This window comes from Condylostylus longicornis, unplaced genomic scaffold (assembly GCF_029603195.1).
Source record: "Condylostylus longicornis isolate FDR11 unplaced genomic scaffold, ASM2960319v2 ptg000011l, whole genome shotgun sequence".
NCBI lineage: Eukaryota > Metazoa > Arthropoda > Insecta > Diptera > Dolichopodidae > Condylostylus > Condylostylus longicornis.
The window spans coordinates 3,003,206-3,022,508 of record NW_026577980.1 but is presented as its reverse complement, the minus strand read 5'-3'; the positions used below and the strand labels follow the sequence as shown (position 1 = coordinate 3,022,508).

At 32.8% G+C, this 19,303-nt stretch overlaps 1 protein-coding gene across 1 annotated transcript; it reads left to right on the top strand.

Annotated features, from left to right (window-relative positions):
- Positions 1-410: 410 nt before the first annotated feature.
- On the top strand, positions 411-6,527 carry LOC129619324 (uncharacterized). Its single transcript, XM_055534565.1, has 2 exons — positions 411-968; positions 6,453-6,527. Exons 1-2 carry the CDS (start codon positions 411-413, stop codon positions 6,525-6,527), a joined length of 633 nt encoding a protein of 210 aa, XP_055390540.1.
- The last annotated feature ends 12,776 nt before the right edge of the window (positions 6,528-19,303 follow it).

Here is a 19,303-nt window from a genome sequence, read left to right as displayed (position 1 = left end):
ACGCCTAAAAGCAGAGGGACGTTATTAAAAGCTTTCCCTATTGAAATTTTCCAATTTTTTCCATTACGAGTTTTGATCAAAAATTCAAAAAGTTTTTGATTTCTAGTATGAGCTAAATTAACTTGATAACAGTTACCTATATACAAACATTGCAAAGCAAAAAGTTGAAGGTTTAATTCCAAGCTCTAATTCTCTGAGTAATCTTGCATTCAACATGGTAAAGTTACAGGTACGAGGGCTGTCCCAGAATTAAGTAGCCTAACCAAGAAAACACAAAAATTTTGAAAAGAAAATAAGCCTGGCAGAAAGCCCTATCATTTTAAGGATTAACTGTCACACTTTAATTTATTTTTTTTTTTCTTTTCAGATTACCGACTATTAATAGTGAAGCTTTTCAGTAAATGTTTATTATGGATAAAATTGGTCATCGTTATGTCATTCAATATTTTTATTTGAAAGGTCTTAGTCCAGCCGGTATCAAAAGTGAACTAGATTCTACCCTAGGAGAGTCTGCTCCCTCATATGCAATGATTAAAAATTGGGTAGCGCAGTTTATACGTGGCCGTACGAGCTGTGAAGATGAAGATCGCACTCGTCGACCAAACGAGGTCACGACGCCAGAAACGGTTAAAAAAATCCACAAAATTATACTAGACGACCGTCGATTGAAAGTGCGTGAGTTAGCTGATATAGTAGGCTTATCAAAAAGTGCTGCACATCGGATATTAACCGAAAATTTGGGCATGAAAAAGGTTTGCGCAAGATGGGTGCCGCGTTTACTCACAATCGACCACAAACAACATCGTGAGGTTGTTTCAATGAACTGTTTGGCCATGTTTACTAAAAATAAGACCGAATTTTTGCTTCGATTTATAATAATGGATGAAACATGGGTTCATCATTACACTCCTGAAACAAAAGAGCAGTCGAAACAATGGACCAGTAGGGAGAAACCGGCTCCGAAGAAGGTAAAAACAACTTTATCGGCTGGAAAAGTTATGGCGTCCGTTTGCGTGGGATAATTTTTATTGATTATCTTCAGAAGGAAAAAACAAACAACGACGAGTATTATGCAAACTTATTGCAGCGTTTGAGTGAAGAAATCAAAGTAAAACTTTCACATTCGTTGAAGAAAAAACTGTTGTTCCATCAAGACAATGCACCAGGTTACACATCTGCAATAGCCATGGCAAAAATTAATGAATTGAAGTTTGAACTGCTTCCTCACGCACTCTATTCACCAGATTTAGCCCTTCAGATTACTTTCTATTTCCAAACTTGAAAAAATGGCTTGGTGAAAGAAGATTTTTTACAAATGAAGAGGTAGAGTCTGGCGTTGATGGCTATTTTGCAGAGTTTCCCAGTTCTTACTATAAAAATGGTATTAAAGCAATTCAACAACGCTGTTTAATTATTATGTGCAATATGCCATGTTTATTACCTATTGTTCATTGCTTTGAAACCCTATGAGAGCCAGGCGAGTTGCACAAACGTTTGGGGCGGTAAACAGAACCGGGCCTGTGGATGTATATATATTATTTTAAAAATTGCAAAATTGTTTGAAAAAAAAATTTGTTTTTATATTTTTTTTACATTTTACATAATACTTTTTCGTTAATAATAATTATATTAAAAGGATAATACAAAAATATTATACAAGGTATGCTCTCCAAAAAAAGAGGATGATTATTGAAAAAAAATGTAGTATTAGTAATAATGGACGAGCACAAATTCGATTAATCCATAAAAAGGATTTTCCTTTATATTTTTCTTTCTTTTGGTTCTCCTTGAACACAAAATTCCATCAAATCATTGAAGAGACTTAAGTATATTAGAATAGAATTGATTTTGTAAAATTAAAAATAGAACAGGTAAATTGTTATTTTTTTCTTCTTTAAATTTTTGATTAAATAAGAACAGCAGGTTAAAGTTTTGATATATTTTATAATAACCTTAGAAAAAGAAATGAAATGAGAAATTAGGAGGCACGCGAAATTGGTTTTTAATACACTTCTCTCTATATATAAGGAGCAGATGTTTTATGCGTTAAATCTGTACTCTATAGAAAAAGTGTCTAGTAAATTTTGTTTTAATGGAATGAGTGAGTAGAGTAAAAACGAAAATGTCGTTAATATTGAAAGCTTCTTTGGATCAATTTTGCTTTAATTTGGTGACTAATTTGAACGTAAAATTTTTGCAAATAAAGGGTTTAATAAATTTGCTTAAGGTTATTGTACTTCTTAAGAACAAGTCAATATTTTTTGAAGACTGATTTCTCTTAAATTTTATTAATGTAATCCATTAAAAACTATTATTCCAATATAAAGTTTTTTTCTTCTTTTAACCCCGGTCTTTTCATCGGTGTATATTCACGGGTTTGCTTTCTGTGGATCATGGAGATAAACGTATCTTACGTTTCATTTAATAGTTCGAATCCTTCTTATTCTAATGAGATGCTTCATTGTATAGTTGTTTCCTTCCTGAAGATGTTGAATTCAATTTTGTCTGCTATTCTTTTCACTAGTACACCCAAGAAAGAGAAGACTCCATTCTCCTTCATTTCGTACATGAACTCGATGGTCCTATATAGTTTATTGATACACCACCTGGCATTTTTTTCTCTTGAGCCGCCGGTGATAATGTGGGATGCCGTTGAAGTATTATAACGCTATACTTCAACAACATCTCACATTGCTTTCCAATAGTAAGATGAACACTTAGAAATCTGGTAACCATGTATCATCTACTAAGGCATGCGTTCAGCTAACCGCAACTGATGTCAAATTTAGCTAGTCCTAGCGTTCGTTTAAATTGTTTGTCAAGGTAATGCGTTCGATGCTGTCATCTTGCTTAAATTTTCGATATTTTTTTTGCAGATAAGCTGCTTAAGATTTTAGAAATTAATTGTGAGTAATTCATTTTCAATCGACCGCATGATTAGAACATTCATCAAACTTACTAAAGAGTTATAAGCGCATTAAAAAAGGACAAAATAAAACTGGTCATTAACTCGATTTTCGTGTTAGTTATTTGACTTTTAATAAAAATATCACAAGAGTAATCTTAACAAATCTTTTACGTACAAGATAATTATGGATGAATTGAACACGAATAGTTAAAACTAAATGATTTGACATGAAGAGTAAAAATAAAAGTCATGAACTTAAAAAAACTCGTCGCCTTCGTTTCTGAACTTCAATATTCTTATTCAAAAATTTTAGTCCAATAAACAATGGCTACATTAAGGTCTGTTATAATCATTTATAAGCATTTATTAAGTTGTCAAAATTTTATTTTAGAAAATCACAAATAAAAACAACCAACCCAAAGGGACCGACTAATAATTGTTCATTTAAGAACCAATAAACATAATAAAACTAATTAGCGCCTTTTTATATACCTAAACAAATAATGGTTAAAGAAAATTTTTAACACTAAAACAAACACAACATAAACCCACAACACTTTTTATAAACATAAAATCAACAATCACGAAACCCATAATTGAGTCAACATCCTGTCGAAACAAACAACTGGGAATAATAAGTAAAAAGGGTTCCCCTATTACACACAGTTAATAATTAAAGATGCTTAAAAGAAAATCAACAACTTTTTTTTCTTCAAATCCAAATTTCATTTCATCGGGTTAATCAAAACGCGTGTCTATCAACACATCAAGTTTCTTGATCACTTCACCTTGTTCTTTTTTATCTTTATCATTTATTCTTATAGTTTTTCTTAGAAAAATTACGCCTTCAATCCTTTCTTTTTTATTATACTCCTCAATGCTCAAGGGTTTGTCTAATAAAAATAAAGGAAGAAACCCCAAAAAAATCGAAACCCTAAAAGGGTAACTTCAAATTAACCTTTTAATTTTGAATTAATAAAAAAAAATTTTTAATAAAAAATAAATGTAATCAAAGAATCATCAAAGGATCACTAGAAAAAGGAATAAAAAAAAGTGAAAAAAAAGCACTTTTTGTGTTACCAAAACCAAAGAATACCTCAGGAATTTGATCTTCTTGACTCAATTATCAATCAAAAACTAAAAGATATTAAATGAAAATAAAAAAAAATGTTTGAATGGTTACTTCAAAAATATCTTCATTTACGACTCTGAAACAAAGCAATAAACATCGCGATCATTGCGCGGCGGTTTACAGTTCTTTCATTTCTATATTATTTAAAAAAGAACCTAATATAAAAAAAAAACCAATTTCCAATTATTATGATGTAATCTTAACACATTTTATTATTTAATGGGTTAAAATAAAAAGAAACTACAACAAAAACGCATCAAATATCAGGGACTCTATGTGATCTTCACAATGTTATTTTGTATAATTTATTATCGAGCCGCTTAAACGAAGAGAAAAAAATGTTTAAGAAAAAAAGGGTGAATAACAAGCTTTGTTTTTTTTTCTCTCTTCTTTCTCTTTTTTTTTCTTTTCCGAACAATTGTGGTGATGATCGCGTGCTCACTTAAAGAACCCTTCTCTTTCAATATATTTTTTTTTGTTGATTTTTCTTTAAAAGATTATCTAATTATTAAATAAAACGGGTTCCTCAAACGTTCAAACGTTTTTTTCTGACTTAATACTTTTTTTCCCCCTTTTAATATAAAAATTTCTTGAGAAAAAAATCTTATAATTTTTCTAATGAGTTATAAGAGAAGATTTGGGATGTCTCTTTGTTGTTGTTGTTCTTATTGTAATTGAGTGAAAGTTGATATTTTTTCATTAATTTACAAATGAAAATACACGATTTTTTTTAATTGGATCCTATGTATAGCAAGTCTTACGTTGGTACACTTAGGTTTTGTTAATGTGGTATATTAACATTATTATTTATTATTATATGTTAAGGGTTAATAAGAATCATGTTAACATTAAAAGACGAAAAGAAGAGAAACAAGAGAGGAAGCAAATAAATAATAACATTCCGCTTTTGAAACGAAAATTATTTGTTTGTAAAAATATGTGTGCGTGGAGGTTATATTAATGGGTTACGCGTCAAATCAATTTTGTGGCATTTTAAATACAAGACGTGGGTTTGGTTTTTTTTTTAATTTTTTAATGATATTGTTGCACTTCAAATTGAATTATTAAGGATTTCAATTATATTTTAAATGTTTTTGATAGTTTTTCAGGGCAGAATTCACTGGTGGTTTTGAGTTGTATAAAAGATAATAGCAAAAAATATAATAGTTATGAAAGAAAATTATTAAAGGATAAAATATCAAGTTAAAGCAGGTGATAAAATTCATTCTTTCATCGGTAATAAAGCACAGACTTGAAGGTCGTTTAAACTGGTAGAACAATAATCTTAAATATTCAACTTATTATCAAGAATACTTGTGTTACCGCCCTTCTGAAAGAAAACATGTCATACTATGAGAGCAGTCCATATATAATTAAATTGAATGAATGGCGTCAGCCGATATTATATTGGGATACTAAGATTATTCTAGTAAGATTAAGCCAAAGCCTAAGATTTAGCTTAAATGTTCTCCAGATGTTCCGAGATGGTTTAAGAAAAAAAAATCTCTCGGAATTGGTAGTCAGGTAAAAATGTGTCCAGTACGGGAATATGTGTGAATGAAATGTCACTCTTTCTGTTAACGTAAGTGTGAAGCTTTAATTGATTTAGGAAAACTTTATTAAATGGGAGGTTTCATGGTGGTGAAACTACACGCGGTCTTCTGAATCGAACTTGTTTGCCTAAACAGTGGAATTCAAGTACATATCTACTTTAGATTAGAGAAGTACAATAGTTATCCGTGGTGGCATTGCCCTTTTAATAAATATGTGAAATAAGAATCTTTGTTTTTAATAAAGAAATTTCCTCAAACTTTTTCTATTTAAACAAAATATAAACGAATTAGATGAAAGAGTGCCGATCCGCCATATATTTTTCATAAACTTGTTTGTGTCTACTATTTTTTTTATTCTCCTTACTTAATAAGAATATGAAAGTAGCTAACAAGCTGCCACTTTGAACAATTTTCTTGAATTTACATATATGAATAAAAATAAAAATGTCCTTATTATCCTTTTTAGTTTTATTCTATAACTATTATCTTTCCATTTTGTATATAAGGGCAAACATGAAAAATTTTGTATACTCATTATGTAAGTTTATTGTTTAGGAATGAAATAAATTGATAAAAATGTTCCACTTGGTTACACCCGCCGTGACTACCTTAATAATTAGTGTTTTGTTTTTTGTGCTTTTCATGCATTAATCTATTTTATACGTACGTATGTGAGTAGATGTTGTGATACCGGGCAATTTTTAATTCAAATGTTCCAAAAAATCGACATGGTTTGCAAACATTTTTACAAGAGCCACTTGGAGAGCAGTTAGAGTATTGAAGATCAAGTTTAGTCATTGTTTGTAAATTGTACTTTAAAAATTTTAGCAAATAAATGATTTTTTTTTTTCATTTTTAGGAAAAAAAAACGGAAAAGGAAACAACTGGTATTAGAAGCAGATTAAGAAATGAAGAATTAAGAACCGCAGGTTGATAGTTTATTACTACGTTTTTTTCTTCTATTGTAACACACAGGTGCGAATTAAAATTTTATTATTAGTTTAGGTACAATTCTTTTCAAATAAAAACCACATATTTACATATTTCATTTTGCGCTTATTAGTTTAAAAATTTATAAAAGGAAAAATTTCTAACGCGTAATATACAAAGATTTTTCAAGTACATGGGTTCTAATATAAATTGTAATATTCTTGTTTATTTAATGCAGGTGTAAAATTATTTTCTTCAAAAAAAGACGGGTTTTCCAAGTAAATGTCGTAGTTATATCATTTGGTAGTGATGCCAGACCATGGATAAATGGTCGTCTAATAGCAATTATATAATTCGATGATTGTATGATGAACTATAGTGATGGAATGATAATGTAGGAACTGTAATAATTATTTGATATCAGAGTACCAATCAAGGGCGTTTTGGAAAGGAGCGCAATTGTCAACCACTTCTGGTGGCCCATTATCTATCTCTTATTTCTTATTCGAATCGATTCGAAAATCATATTCGCATAAAAAAAATAAAAAAATTCAAATTATGTAAAACTTTCGAATTTAACCCCTTTTAATGACATTTGTACTCGAAAACCGAAAGGTTAAATATTCGAAATTTAAATTGTCAAATAATAGTATCTTTTAAATTTTTATTTTATAATTAATATTAACGTTAATATGCAAAGTGTTGAGTTGAGGTTTAATGTCAGGGAAGAAAATATGGAAGGCGGGATAATTCCAATATTTTTGAATTTCAAGGGGAAATGTATAGCAAATAGAATAAATACATTGTACCTATTGTAAATTTTTTTTTCTAGCCTCATAACGAACTTCAGATTAAATAAAGAAGCATTTAAATAAAGAAGCTTTGGCATCGGTCGACAAAATTCATTGCACTGCAATAAAACTACTAAAGCATAGCTGCCAACAAAAACTCTGGTGTAATCTTAGTTATGTCTCTTTTCTCTCCCATTAATGAGTTGAGTCTACTAATTGAGATTATGATAAAAGCAGAAAAAATTTTTATACCGCCTATTTGATAAAAGATCTTTTGTAGTTATACCGACCAAATAAGCGTATCGCGGCTTATATCAGGGATGGCATATCCCCAGAGGAAGCTTGCAGATATGAGAAGGAAAGGCTAGAAAAGCTGAGGGCCTGCGGACCGGGTGTTGTGGCCGACGAGGGAAAAGTTGGAAAGCAACAACCCTGATGCAGGGCCCTCAAAAAAGAGGTCGATGACGGGCAATGTTGAAGGAAAGCTCCCTGGGAACATTCCTCAACAAAACCCGAAAATGACTTCTTATCGGGATGTAGTAGCACAGGTCAAGGTGGCCATCACTCATAGACTGCATCCAGAGGAAAGGCTATCCCAGGGAGTGGATAACCAGTGTCTGCAGGAAGATAAAGCCTTGGGACGGTTGCAACGTCGTGGTACTGGATGGCGACGACATGCCCAAACAGCATGTCTGCGTCACCTACGCACCAAAGGACGAGACAACCGTCAGTCTCTCCAGGGACAAATTTCTAAGTAGGATAGGGAAGCAAAATCTCAGCCTCAAGATAAGTTCCTGGAGGGTGCTGAGGATGGAAAAGGACGGGGGCTGCTCCATCAACTTTTCTGTGGATGATTCTGGATTGGAAAATCTACGGAAAGCGGAGTTCCGACTTTTTCTGAATATCTTCCGTGTTACCGTTCGGGTTAAAGGAAGAAAATCCTCTCAAGGTGCTGGTGGCAGGGCAGGACAAAATAAAAAACCAATGCCCACCGCGACAACGACGAGTTCTTCAGGCCAACCAAAAGAGCCAAAACTCATTGGAAAGTCTGAAGTCACTCCGAAAACGGCGGAAACGGAAGGACCATCGATCAGCGAGTCGGATACAAGCGTCCTGGGTGAACCAAAAGGGCCTAAGCCCATTGGGAAGCCCGGTACTGCTTCGGTATTTGCTGTTGGAGGGGATGGCGTGGCACCTGGGACGGCAAAAGAGGCTGTGAGGGCAGGCGCCCACCAAGATGTGTAAAAAGGCGGCAATGGGAAGCAAGGCTCATGCAAAGCCTTTGTCTAAAGGGCCAAAACCCATAGACAAGAGCCGGAGGAAATGATATGGCTGTGAGGTGCATCCATGCTGGGGCATTTACTGATATTCTAGCTCATAGATTCATGAAGTATCACCTCGATATAGCCCTTATCCAAGAGCCTTACATAGTGAAGGATCAGGTTAAGGGCCTAACAGGTGAGCTATTGTATGATAATACAATTCGGGGCAGCCCTAGGGCTTGCATTTTGTTTAGTAAAAGGCTAACGTATTTTCCCATTCCAGATTACTGTTCTAAGAGGTAGCTGCGTTGGTGAAGGTGAAGTCCTCCGGGGGCTGGACAGAGTTCATTGTGTGCTCATCCTACCTCCCGGGAGACTGTGCTTACCCGGAGTGAACTTTTGTGGAAGGAGGAACTTCCAACTTATAATAGGAAGTGATGCCAATGCCCACCACATCGTCTGGGGAAGCAGTAATATAAACAAAAGATGTGAGTGCCTACTTGAATTTATATATAGCAATAAATTAATGGTTATGAATGAGGGCAATAGGCCGACATTCATAAATGCAATTAGGGAAGAGGTCCTTGACATCACCCTTTGCACTGAATTTATCGGCAGTAGGGTTGGTGGATGGTATGTCTCAAATGAGACATCCATGTCCGATCATAGGCAGATTAGGTTTGAAATCATGGTCTCCGGGGGTCTGGCAGAATAAATATATCGGGTAACCCAATCCACAGATTGGAGTCAATTCGAAACGGTCCTCATGGATGGGATTGGATCCGTTCCTGCTTCTGTCAGAACGGTGATGCATATCGAACTGGTTAGCGAGGCCCTGACGGCGGCTATTACTAATGCCTACCACGGGAGCTGCCGCGCTAAGCCGAGGCGGAGCAATAGGAAGTGCCCGTGGTGGAATGAAGAACTTTCAAGGCTTAAACTAAAGACCAGAAAGCTATTCAATAAGGCCAAGGCGTCGGGTTCGTGGGAAGAGTATAAAGACTCATTCACAAAATACAATAAAGAAATTAGGAAAGCGAAGAGAATCTCGTGGAGGGCGTTCTGCAAGGGCATTGACGAACAGCAGTGCGCGTCTTCACAGTCAGGAAGGTCTACCGTACTCGCTCTGAAGAGTCTGGTGAGGGTCCTTGAAAACTCACTGGAAGTGCGGGAGGTGGCAGTTGGCTGCTTACTTGATATAGAGGGAGCTCATGGCAACACCCCATATTATGTCATCTGTGAGTCGCTGCACAAACGAGGGATTGATGCGACGACTAGCAGATGGGTTAATCGGATGCTACAGGATAGGATTATTAAGTCCACCATAGCTGACGATATACTCTTCATCTCTGTTGCAAAAGGGTGTCCGCAGGGCGGGGTTTTTCGCCCCTCCTGTGGTCCATTGTAGTGGCTGATCTAATCGCTGTCCTTAGGGGGTTCGGAGCACGTGTCTGGGGATACGTCGACGATGTGGCCTTCGTCGTGCGGGGAAAATTTGAGAGCACTATTTCCGATCTTCTACAGCAAAATTTACGTATTGTGGAAAGGTGGTGCAGAGGCGTTGGGTTAAATATAAATCCAAGCAAGAGCACTTTGGTCGCCTTCACCAGACGCAGAAGCAGGGATAGATTAACGAGCCCAATTCTGTTTGGTGAACGTATTAGTTACTCTAGGGAGGTGAAGTATCTGGGGGTAACCCTGGATGATCGTCTCTCTTGGAATACCCATATAGATAGAGTAATCGGGAGAGCTACGGCGGCCTTGTTGACGTGTAGGAGCTTCATCGGGGGGACCTGGGGAATTAGTACCAAAACAGCACTGTGGCTATATACGGCCCTTGCTAGGCCCATCGTCATCTATGCGTCGATGGAAAAGCTACAGAGACTGGCCTGCCTGGGAGTGACCGCTGCATTGGAGGTGATGATCGGATTGCCGCCACTGCACCTTCATATATTGAAGGAAGCTCGGCTAGACTTACCGACTTCTCTCTGGCGAGGACGGGGCAGGGCTAAAGTTGGCCCACAGGACTCACAGAGACTTCATTGAGAGCGATCCGATTCTAAGAATAACCATGTCGGAAACCTGTCTGCCGCGGTATAACTTCGACTACAGGTACAGGGTCCTGTTTCCCGATCGATGGACGTGGGATCGGGGTGGCCCGGTACTTAAGTCGGGTTCGAGCGTGTGGTATGCGGACGGGTCCAAAACGGAGTCGGGTGTGGGTTCGGGTGTATACGGTGTCTGCCCGGACATGCGTGTATATGCAACCCTTGACCCGTATTGCACAGTGTTCCAGGCCAAAATACATGCAATAGAGATCTGTCTGAGAATCAATTTAGAAAGGGGGTATAGAAACCGCACCATCTATGTGTTCTCGGACAGCATGGCTGCACTGCTGGCGCTTGGTTCAGCTCAGGTTACATCCAAGCTGGTCTGGAGCTACCTTGCTGCACTTTTGGAATTGGCATCGGAGAACGGAATAACGCTCATTTGGGTGCCGGGCCATAGTGGCCATGCGGGCAACGAAGTTGCCGATGGGCTGGCGTGGAGGGGAGCTGGGGCTGACTTTATGCAGCCGCTGCCTTTCTACGGTTTGCCTTCTTCCGCCGTGGGGGCCAGGCTTGCCTGCCTGATCGCGGCGGAATGCGGCCGTCAGTGGCGGGACACGAAAGGGTGCCGTCATGCGAAAGTGTTTCTTTCGGCGTGCTCCAGCGGATTCGCCGCAGAGTTGCTGTGGATGAGCAGGAGCTGGGTTCGCACTATTGCGAATTTCTTCACGGGGCGTTGCCCAGTGAAGTACATTCTGCATAGGCTGGGGAAGTCGGGCTTAAGTCTGTGCAGATTTTGTGGGGGTGGCGATAAGACCGTCGTGCACATTCTCTGCGACTGCCGGCACTGGCTGTTCGGCGCCGCAATTGTCTTGGACATGGGTCCCTAAGTGTTCGGGAACTGTTGTCCAACTCCCTTAGGGATGTCTCCGGCTTTGTGGTTGGCACGGGGATATTATAGGTGGGGACGTGGGGAGGCTACAATAAGTCAAAAATGGCTGCGGTGGCTTTGGAGGTTACTCCTGTACATCAGCATTTTCTAAAAAATATAAATAATTTTAGATTAATAAATGTAGGAAATGATAAAACCAAAAATATAAATTATGAGAAATACAAATTAAATTATAGTCGAATAAGTACTTGTACGTTTTAATACTTTGAATATTTACATTACCTAAAGTCGTTTCTCGATACCTAAAGTAAACAGATGCTCTACAATCACGTAGAAGTGCATAAAATATATAAGAAAAATTATATAAGAGAGTCGTCACCAAGACCATACCTTCAAGCACTTATCTTTTTCCAAAATATTTTAATTTAACAGTCATATTTCTGATCTACAATTCACCTGCTTTTCATATTTAATGTCAAATTTTATTAATAAAAGGATAACAATTTTAAAAAAAAAAAAAAAAATAATCTAATAAAGAAAAAAAAATAAAAGGAAAAAATTTAGAAAGAATTTGCGTTAAAAATTTCATATGAATACTTTTTTTCTTCAGAGGCTGCTTTGCTCTTCTTAAAACTGAAATGTACCTGTGCTAAAATTGTTTCCTAAATCTTTAATATAATCCTTGTAAAATAGTAAAATTAATGCACCTGCTCACCTTTAACTTTCTTTTTTTTTTAATTTTTTCTTTTTTATTAAATATTACAAATTTTCTTCTACTCTATATAGTTATGGATTGAAATTATTCTGTTATAATCCCTTAATAAATCTCATTTTTTAACTGTTATGTATATTGTTTTGTTTCTTCGCCTATTTTTTTAATGGTTCAGTCCTTAAAGAAAAGCACCTTGTTTGACCCAATTTTTGTTTTTCAATCAAAAGAATTTTTGATTTTCTTTATTTTAAATTCATAAAATTATTATATTGATTCCAGTTAGATATTACAGTATGATATTATTGATTTCGTTATCTTATATAATATTTAGATAAAATTGTGATAACTCACAGGGTATACCTTTAAGGCCTTAGTAAAATTAAGACATAAAATTATGAAAGCCTTAAGTTGATCAATAGCAATGCAAAATTCATTTTCTTCACAACATTCTTTAAACTAGCTTATTGAAGGCGAGAAATAGCTTGATTTTTTCTTTAGAATTTAAGCAAACCCGAGAATAATTTCCATATTTCCATTTTATATCTTATTGAAATATTTTAATTAACTAAAAATATTAAGATCGCACTTATAACTTCAAAATCAGGAAACTATGTGAATGAACATCGGAAAAATATGAATTTTCCGGAGAACCGGTTCACTCCTATTTAGTTATGAGAAAAAATACACAATTTTCGTCTTAACTGCAAATTGAACTGTAAGTATTTCGAAATATTCTGACGTTTTGTATCGGGTAAATTATTAGTGATACAAAAAATTCTATAAACAATTTGTATCAAATTTTTGATACTTCAATTAACAAAATCTCAAAACTAAAAGAGCTGTCAAAATTTAGTTGTCAACAAAATTAGTACATTATACATGCACACTCTGTATGTCAATATAACCATATATAATTTTTATATATTTTTTTTTAATTTTTAAAATTACAATCAAAAATTCATTTTATAAAGTAGTTATTTAATGGTTCAATGCTTAGGTACTGTAGTGATAGAATATGTGATTACTCCTGAATTTTAATCGAATATCTATGTATACCTAAACTTGATTCTTAAAGAAAGGTAATAAATACAAGGATTGAAAGGGTGACAAAATGAAGAAAATATCATCTATCTATATCTTATAAATCTTTGCATTTATTTTTTCGTTTTACTAATATTAAGGAATTTTGTACAATTCGGCGTTTCTCCCTTAGATTTTTGTTATCATTGAATCCGATCTTTTATAATGTCTTTATTATATAGATTTCACTGACTGGATTTTTGATATTTTAATTTAAGGATCTTTTATAATACAAAATTTCTAGTTAGTTTTATCGCAAAATTGACATACGTATATATATCATTTCTGTGGTTTATATGCTTATTATTGATTTTTGTAATATCTCAATTGTAATCCAGTGAATACCTTTACGAGAAAAATTGAAAAATTAATTTTTGGTATCAAATTGTCGAAATCCTTTTTTACTCTTTTTTCATTGCTTTTCTGTGCGGTAGTTATATTTGTATATCTATTTTTTATCAATACAGGCAATAAAGGCATTGAAATGACTCATTGTTATATTACGGTTGTCAATAAAAAACAAAAAAAAAAAGGAATGAGGAAACACACAAAGGGTTCCAACAATTTTTTATTTATTTGAAAATATTTTTATTTTTATTAAGTTGACTACATAAAATTGTCATCGTTTAATTGTTATACTTACCCCTATCTACTTAATTTATTTGGTTTTGTGCTACAAATTTTTATTTTATATAAGCTTTTATTTTTGTTGTACACGAGTTGTATAAGAGTTTCTTTTGGTTACGAGTTGAATCCTTTTTATTTTATTTATTTTATTTATTTATTTTTTCGGTTTTGGTCGATAAATTTTCACTCAAATACTTTTCTGGTATCCTTTCGAAGAAAATTAAATCTTTAATTTATGTTTATTTGATATAGAGAAAAGAGAATATTAAAAAAAGGATAATGTCATTCGCATAAGTTGTACATGTTATACTATAGTGATAAAGTATTGAAAATTAAATGAAAATATAAAAGCCCAAGTATTTATCATGTTTAATTGTTGTCCCTCTATAATAATGTATTATATACCGTAGGAGTAAAATCAGGTAATGATTAATTATTGTTATATGTGTATTTAATAATACTCGTATGTCCTTAAGGAATTGAATCAGTATATTCGTACGGTATAGTTAATATTAATTAGAATATAATTTAAATTATGTTAAAATTAGTTAAATAAGGGAGAGAGTTGCGTTTTTTTAAACAGTGTTTACTTGTATGCTTGAAAATGTGTTATACTTGTAAAATATCGTATGAAATTGGGGGTGATATATGTATGGTTTAACAAATTAGCGTGCTGAATTATTGGTTGCCATAGCAATTTTTTATTGTTTAAATTAAATTTTCTCATTATATCCGCTCCCCCTAGAAAATGTTAGGACACTGGCTCGAGTCCAGCTTATGGAGAAAATTTTTTTGATTTTTTTGAATGGCTGATAAACCTTGATTTGTTCTTTAGACTTTTCTTTCTAATAAAATGCCTGTTCCTTACCAAAGTAAAACATGGGCCGCGTTTTCCTTCTCCCTATCGTCACAACAACTCCTAGAATTATATTTTCGCCAATACGACAATGTCTCGTAATGACGCTTATCACAACTGCAATGGCTCTCCAGAGAGACATCAGGTGTCTGTTGCAAATCAGATCCAGTTTAAGCCACAGTTCGATCGCGGAGGGCTCCAAATAGAATCATATGAGACAGTTTCCTAAAACTCTCAAATTTCATTGATTTGAAATTTTGTTCCAAATTTCACATCAGGCCAATTTCAAATTGATCTACAATGACGTTTAAAAGTGACTCGCTGTCTCGGAGTGTTCTAAAAGTAGCCGTTTTTGGTTAAAATGAGAGGTAAAATCTTCATTTTATCAAGGAAACTGGTGTAATTAATTACTTTTTTAAAATGTAAGCATTTTTTCTAAATTATTTTCTTTCAAAATGTTATTCATATATTTTATTTAGGAGTAAAATCGTAAGCAACAAAAAACAAATTGCGCGGTTAGTAGAAAAAATGGAAGAGTACTTAAACCTGGCAAGGAATGATAATCTAAAATTCTGGATAAACCTAAAAAATGTGTACATATTATATAAATAATAAAATAAAATAGGTACATAAACATACATTTTGTTGTCTAAATCCAATGGATTAGTTGAATCTCTTATATGTCGTCTTTAAATAGCTTGCGTTTCTTCACTTACTACCAAAAATATAATGCACGCGACATTTTCCCGATATATGTATATTTTTATTTTACAAATTTAACAGAAAATAATTTGCTTACAACAACTTTTTAGCACATCAAAACCAAATTCAAAATAGTTTTAAAAATTTTTTGAAAATAACTTTTGAAAGAAAACAAATGTCATTAGAAAAAAAAAACTTTTTCTCCAATTTACAAAAAAAAAATTTTTTATGAAAAAGCTTCTTTTAATCGGTTGAAATATTTTTATCGGTATCGGTTCACAATACAGAAGAAACCTAAAACCGATTAGAACTGCCGATAATATATCGGCCAATACCGATGTTCATAATAGAGGGGATTGTTAAATATATTCAAAAAAAAATTTGCTAGCACTAAAAGTCCGACTCTATTTCTCTAATTTTCTCAAATTTCATATTTTGAACATTTTTAAGTGATTTTGAGGGGTTTTCAAGAAGGGATTGTTCTAATTTGAGTAAAATCAGTGAAAACAAAAATATAAAATATTTTTAAAGTACACTTTTAAAATTTTGATTTTAAAGAAAAAGGAAGGCCGCTTAAAAAAGTGAAATAAGGAGTTACAAATTTAATTTTAATGGACATTATAAACCAAAAAAAAAAATCAAAAATCCAAAATTTCATTAGTCATTTTATTGAATTTATTTTCAAAAAGCAACAATTTATTCTACTTAATGTGCACACACACACACATTATCTGACCATTGGTGCAGTGGTTATGGCACCGGTCCTTTAACCGAAGGGTCTCGGGTTCAAACCCCGGTCAGGTCACTATAAAAATTATATTCAATATTATTATAACTTAATATACAATACTAATAAATATTATACAAGTAATTTTCAAATATTCGTAATATTCCATATTAAAAAAAAAACTAAGAAAAATAAACAGTAAATATTAATAACCTCAAATAATTAATATAAATAAAACTACGGCAGATTAGTCACCTACCTAGTTAAACTCTATGACGCTATGAAACTAGTGCATGAGAAATCATGCACTAGCCCTATGCTCCTTCTAGGAGTGAATAAGGAAAAAAAAAAAAAAAAAAAAAAAATGTGCACACACACACACCGAAATATACTTAACAGGAAATATAAAGATATTTTTTGTACTCGTGTATGTATGTAAGCTTCTTCTCTATAAAATCAAACGGTAATGGTTAAAATATGAAAAATATACAAAAAAAAAAAAAAAACAAAAAACATAAAATCGATTTCTAATCAAATAAATCGATTTTATAGTACAATGGTAATAAAATTAGATGTGCCCCCTTTTGATTGTAAACTGAAAAAAAACGGGTATTTTTTTCTGTCTTTCCTGAATTTTTTGTATGTGTTTGTATTTGCAAAAGGATAATAAGAATTTACTGTTCTATTTTTTGTTTTGTTTTATTTTTTAACCACCACATTATCTTTATGTAAGCGAATATGTGCTGTAGAGGTAACTATTTCGATTTATTATAAGAAAATCGAAAAAAAAAAGTGAAAATCTAAACAGTTATCCTAATTTTTTATAAAAATAAGCAAAAAAATTCTATCCAAAAATAGAAAATTGAAAGTCATACTAGAAAAACAAAAAATCTTTTGTAATTTCCACGTACAACCACACATAGATTTTGTATATTTTCATCCTAAAAACCACTAAATTTTAACAATATTTTTTTTTTAGAACAAAACGTAAAAATCCATATATTGGTGCTTTTAGCAAAATAGGAAAGAAATTATAAAAAAGGAATTGTCATTGGCTTACAAACGTGTACTCAATCATGTCTCTTACGTTAACATGCGTGTGTCATATATATGCGGTCTGTGTCCGTATATGAAAAAAACCTCAACGAGTTATTGAAAAAAAAAAGCAAAAGATAAAGAATTCTATTTAAATTGACAAGCCTTCCCTTTATTTTTATGACGATCATCGTTAAAACGTACTCTTATAATTTCGCTTTCAAAATATTTTTCTATATGCATGAATATGTATATGCTTTGAACTAAAGATGTGCTGTGGTAATGTTGTCCGTCTGTTGTCCACTATAAAATTTGATGTTATTATTAAATTGAAATGACTGAACAGAAAACAAAGATTCATATAAACAATTATTTTGTACATAATATAATAGTTATTCCGGAATACTATAGGATTTTCAAGATTTCGAATTGTTTGGACTGATCGTTTAGCACAAAGCATGTCGTAGAAAACTAACAAATTTTTATAGTTTCCCTAAAGGAGGGAACCATATAAATAAGGAAATAGCTTTCTGGGTTCACGAAATTGTAAAAACTTGTCATGATTTCAGCACATCTATTGCTTCAGCACAGTAAGCTACTGTGAAGTGTGACATTTTGTGGATTTTGAGGGTCTATAACCTCACGCACAGACGGCCGAATCGAATGGTGCACCGGTTGTTCAATTTTGAAATTTAATTAAAAGATGAAATATCTATTTATTAAAAGAAATCTAGTCTCTATTTGTGAACATGATATGTTATATCCTCTTAGATTATAACATAACACTTTATTATAATATTATATTGCACACTTGCCATACTCCACAATTGCGTTATTGTAGTGCAGTCGAAAATTAATACGAATAATAACGGACTTTTTTATCGGCATTGTTCTGGTAAGCGAGTTGAATTCCGACTCATTCCATCTAATCTAACTGTACATTCTTTATTATTAAACAAAGCATCGATTCCGAAGACTCCTACAATTTTTTTATATTTTCTTCTTACTACAAAACAAGTTATACAATTCTAAATTTTGAAAAACACGATAAAGAATTGAGAGGAGTTAAAAGGAAAATAGGATTTCATTTCTTTCTGAAACACACACACAAAGCTTTTCATACATATCTCAATGTAAACTATAGTATCTACTTAATGTACTTCACTATACATATAGAGTCAGAATAATAATAGTGGTCATATCGTCATAAATTTTGATAGCTCAAAATGACTTTGACAATTATACAATACACTAAGTAGTAATAATAAAAATATAGAAGTTTTTGTATGTATAGTAGTAATAGTACTACAATAGTGTGATAACTACATAGTAGCATTATGTACCGTTAAAACTTAATTTTTAGTTGGCGACATCAGCAATACAAATAAAAATAATAACAAAAAAAATTATGTATGGGGTGTGATAAGTAGTAAATATTGTACATATAACAAGTGAGTTAAATATGCACAAGTCATACACATATATAATAAGGACATTATACATGATATGATAAAAAGAAACTGACTGGGAAATAGAATAAAAAGGATAATACAGGATATTTAATATGATTTTATATGATGTGATATAATATAATTGTGTGAATATATGAATGAAATGAGAAAAGAAAAAAGCATTTTCATTTCAGATTTTCCTCTTTTTGTTGTTCTAGTATAAGGAGACGGATTTCTTAAAAAAAAAAATTAAGAAAAAGAAGGAAAAGAGCTGTAATAGTAAAGATGATCTCGTTTTTATTTTTCCTTTTTTTTTTATAAAAAAAGAAGAAAAATGGAATTATAAGAAACAACAAGATGAAAGTGTGAATGATGATTTTATTCCGCAAATAAAATTTAGTAAAAGAGGCAAAATATATAACAAAATTATAATTTCTGTGGCACGAATTTTTGTTATTATTATGATGTGTTTTATAGCTTAAGATGAAGAAAGAAAGGATATTCTTTACACAATTACATCTTTATCTTATATTCGACATAAATCAATTATAAAAAGAGTATTTAAATAGAGAGACCACTTTATTTATAAAATATAAG

Coding starts and splice junctions, on each gene's coding strand:
- LOC129619324 (XM_055534565.1), top strand. CDS start 411: ATGGATAAAATTGGTCATCGTTATGTCATTCAATATTTTTATTTGAAA. Junction 969..6,452: donor AGAAACCGGCTCCGAAGAAG/GTAAAAACAACT, acceptor TTTCATTTTTAG/GAAAAAAAAACGGAAAAGGA.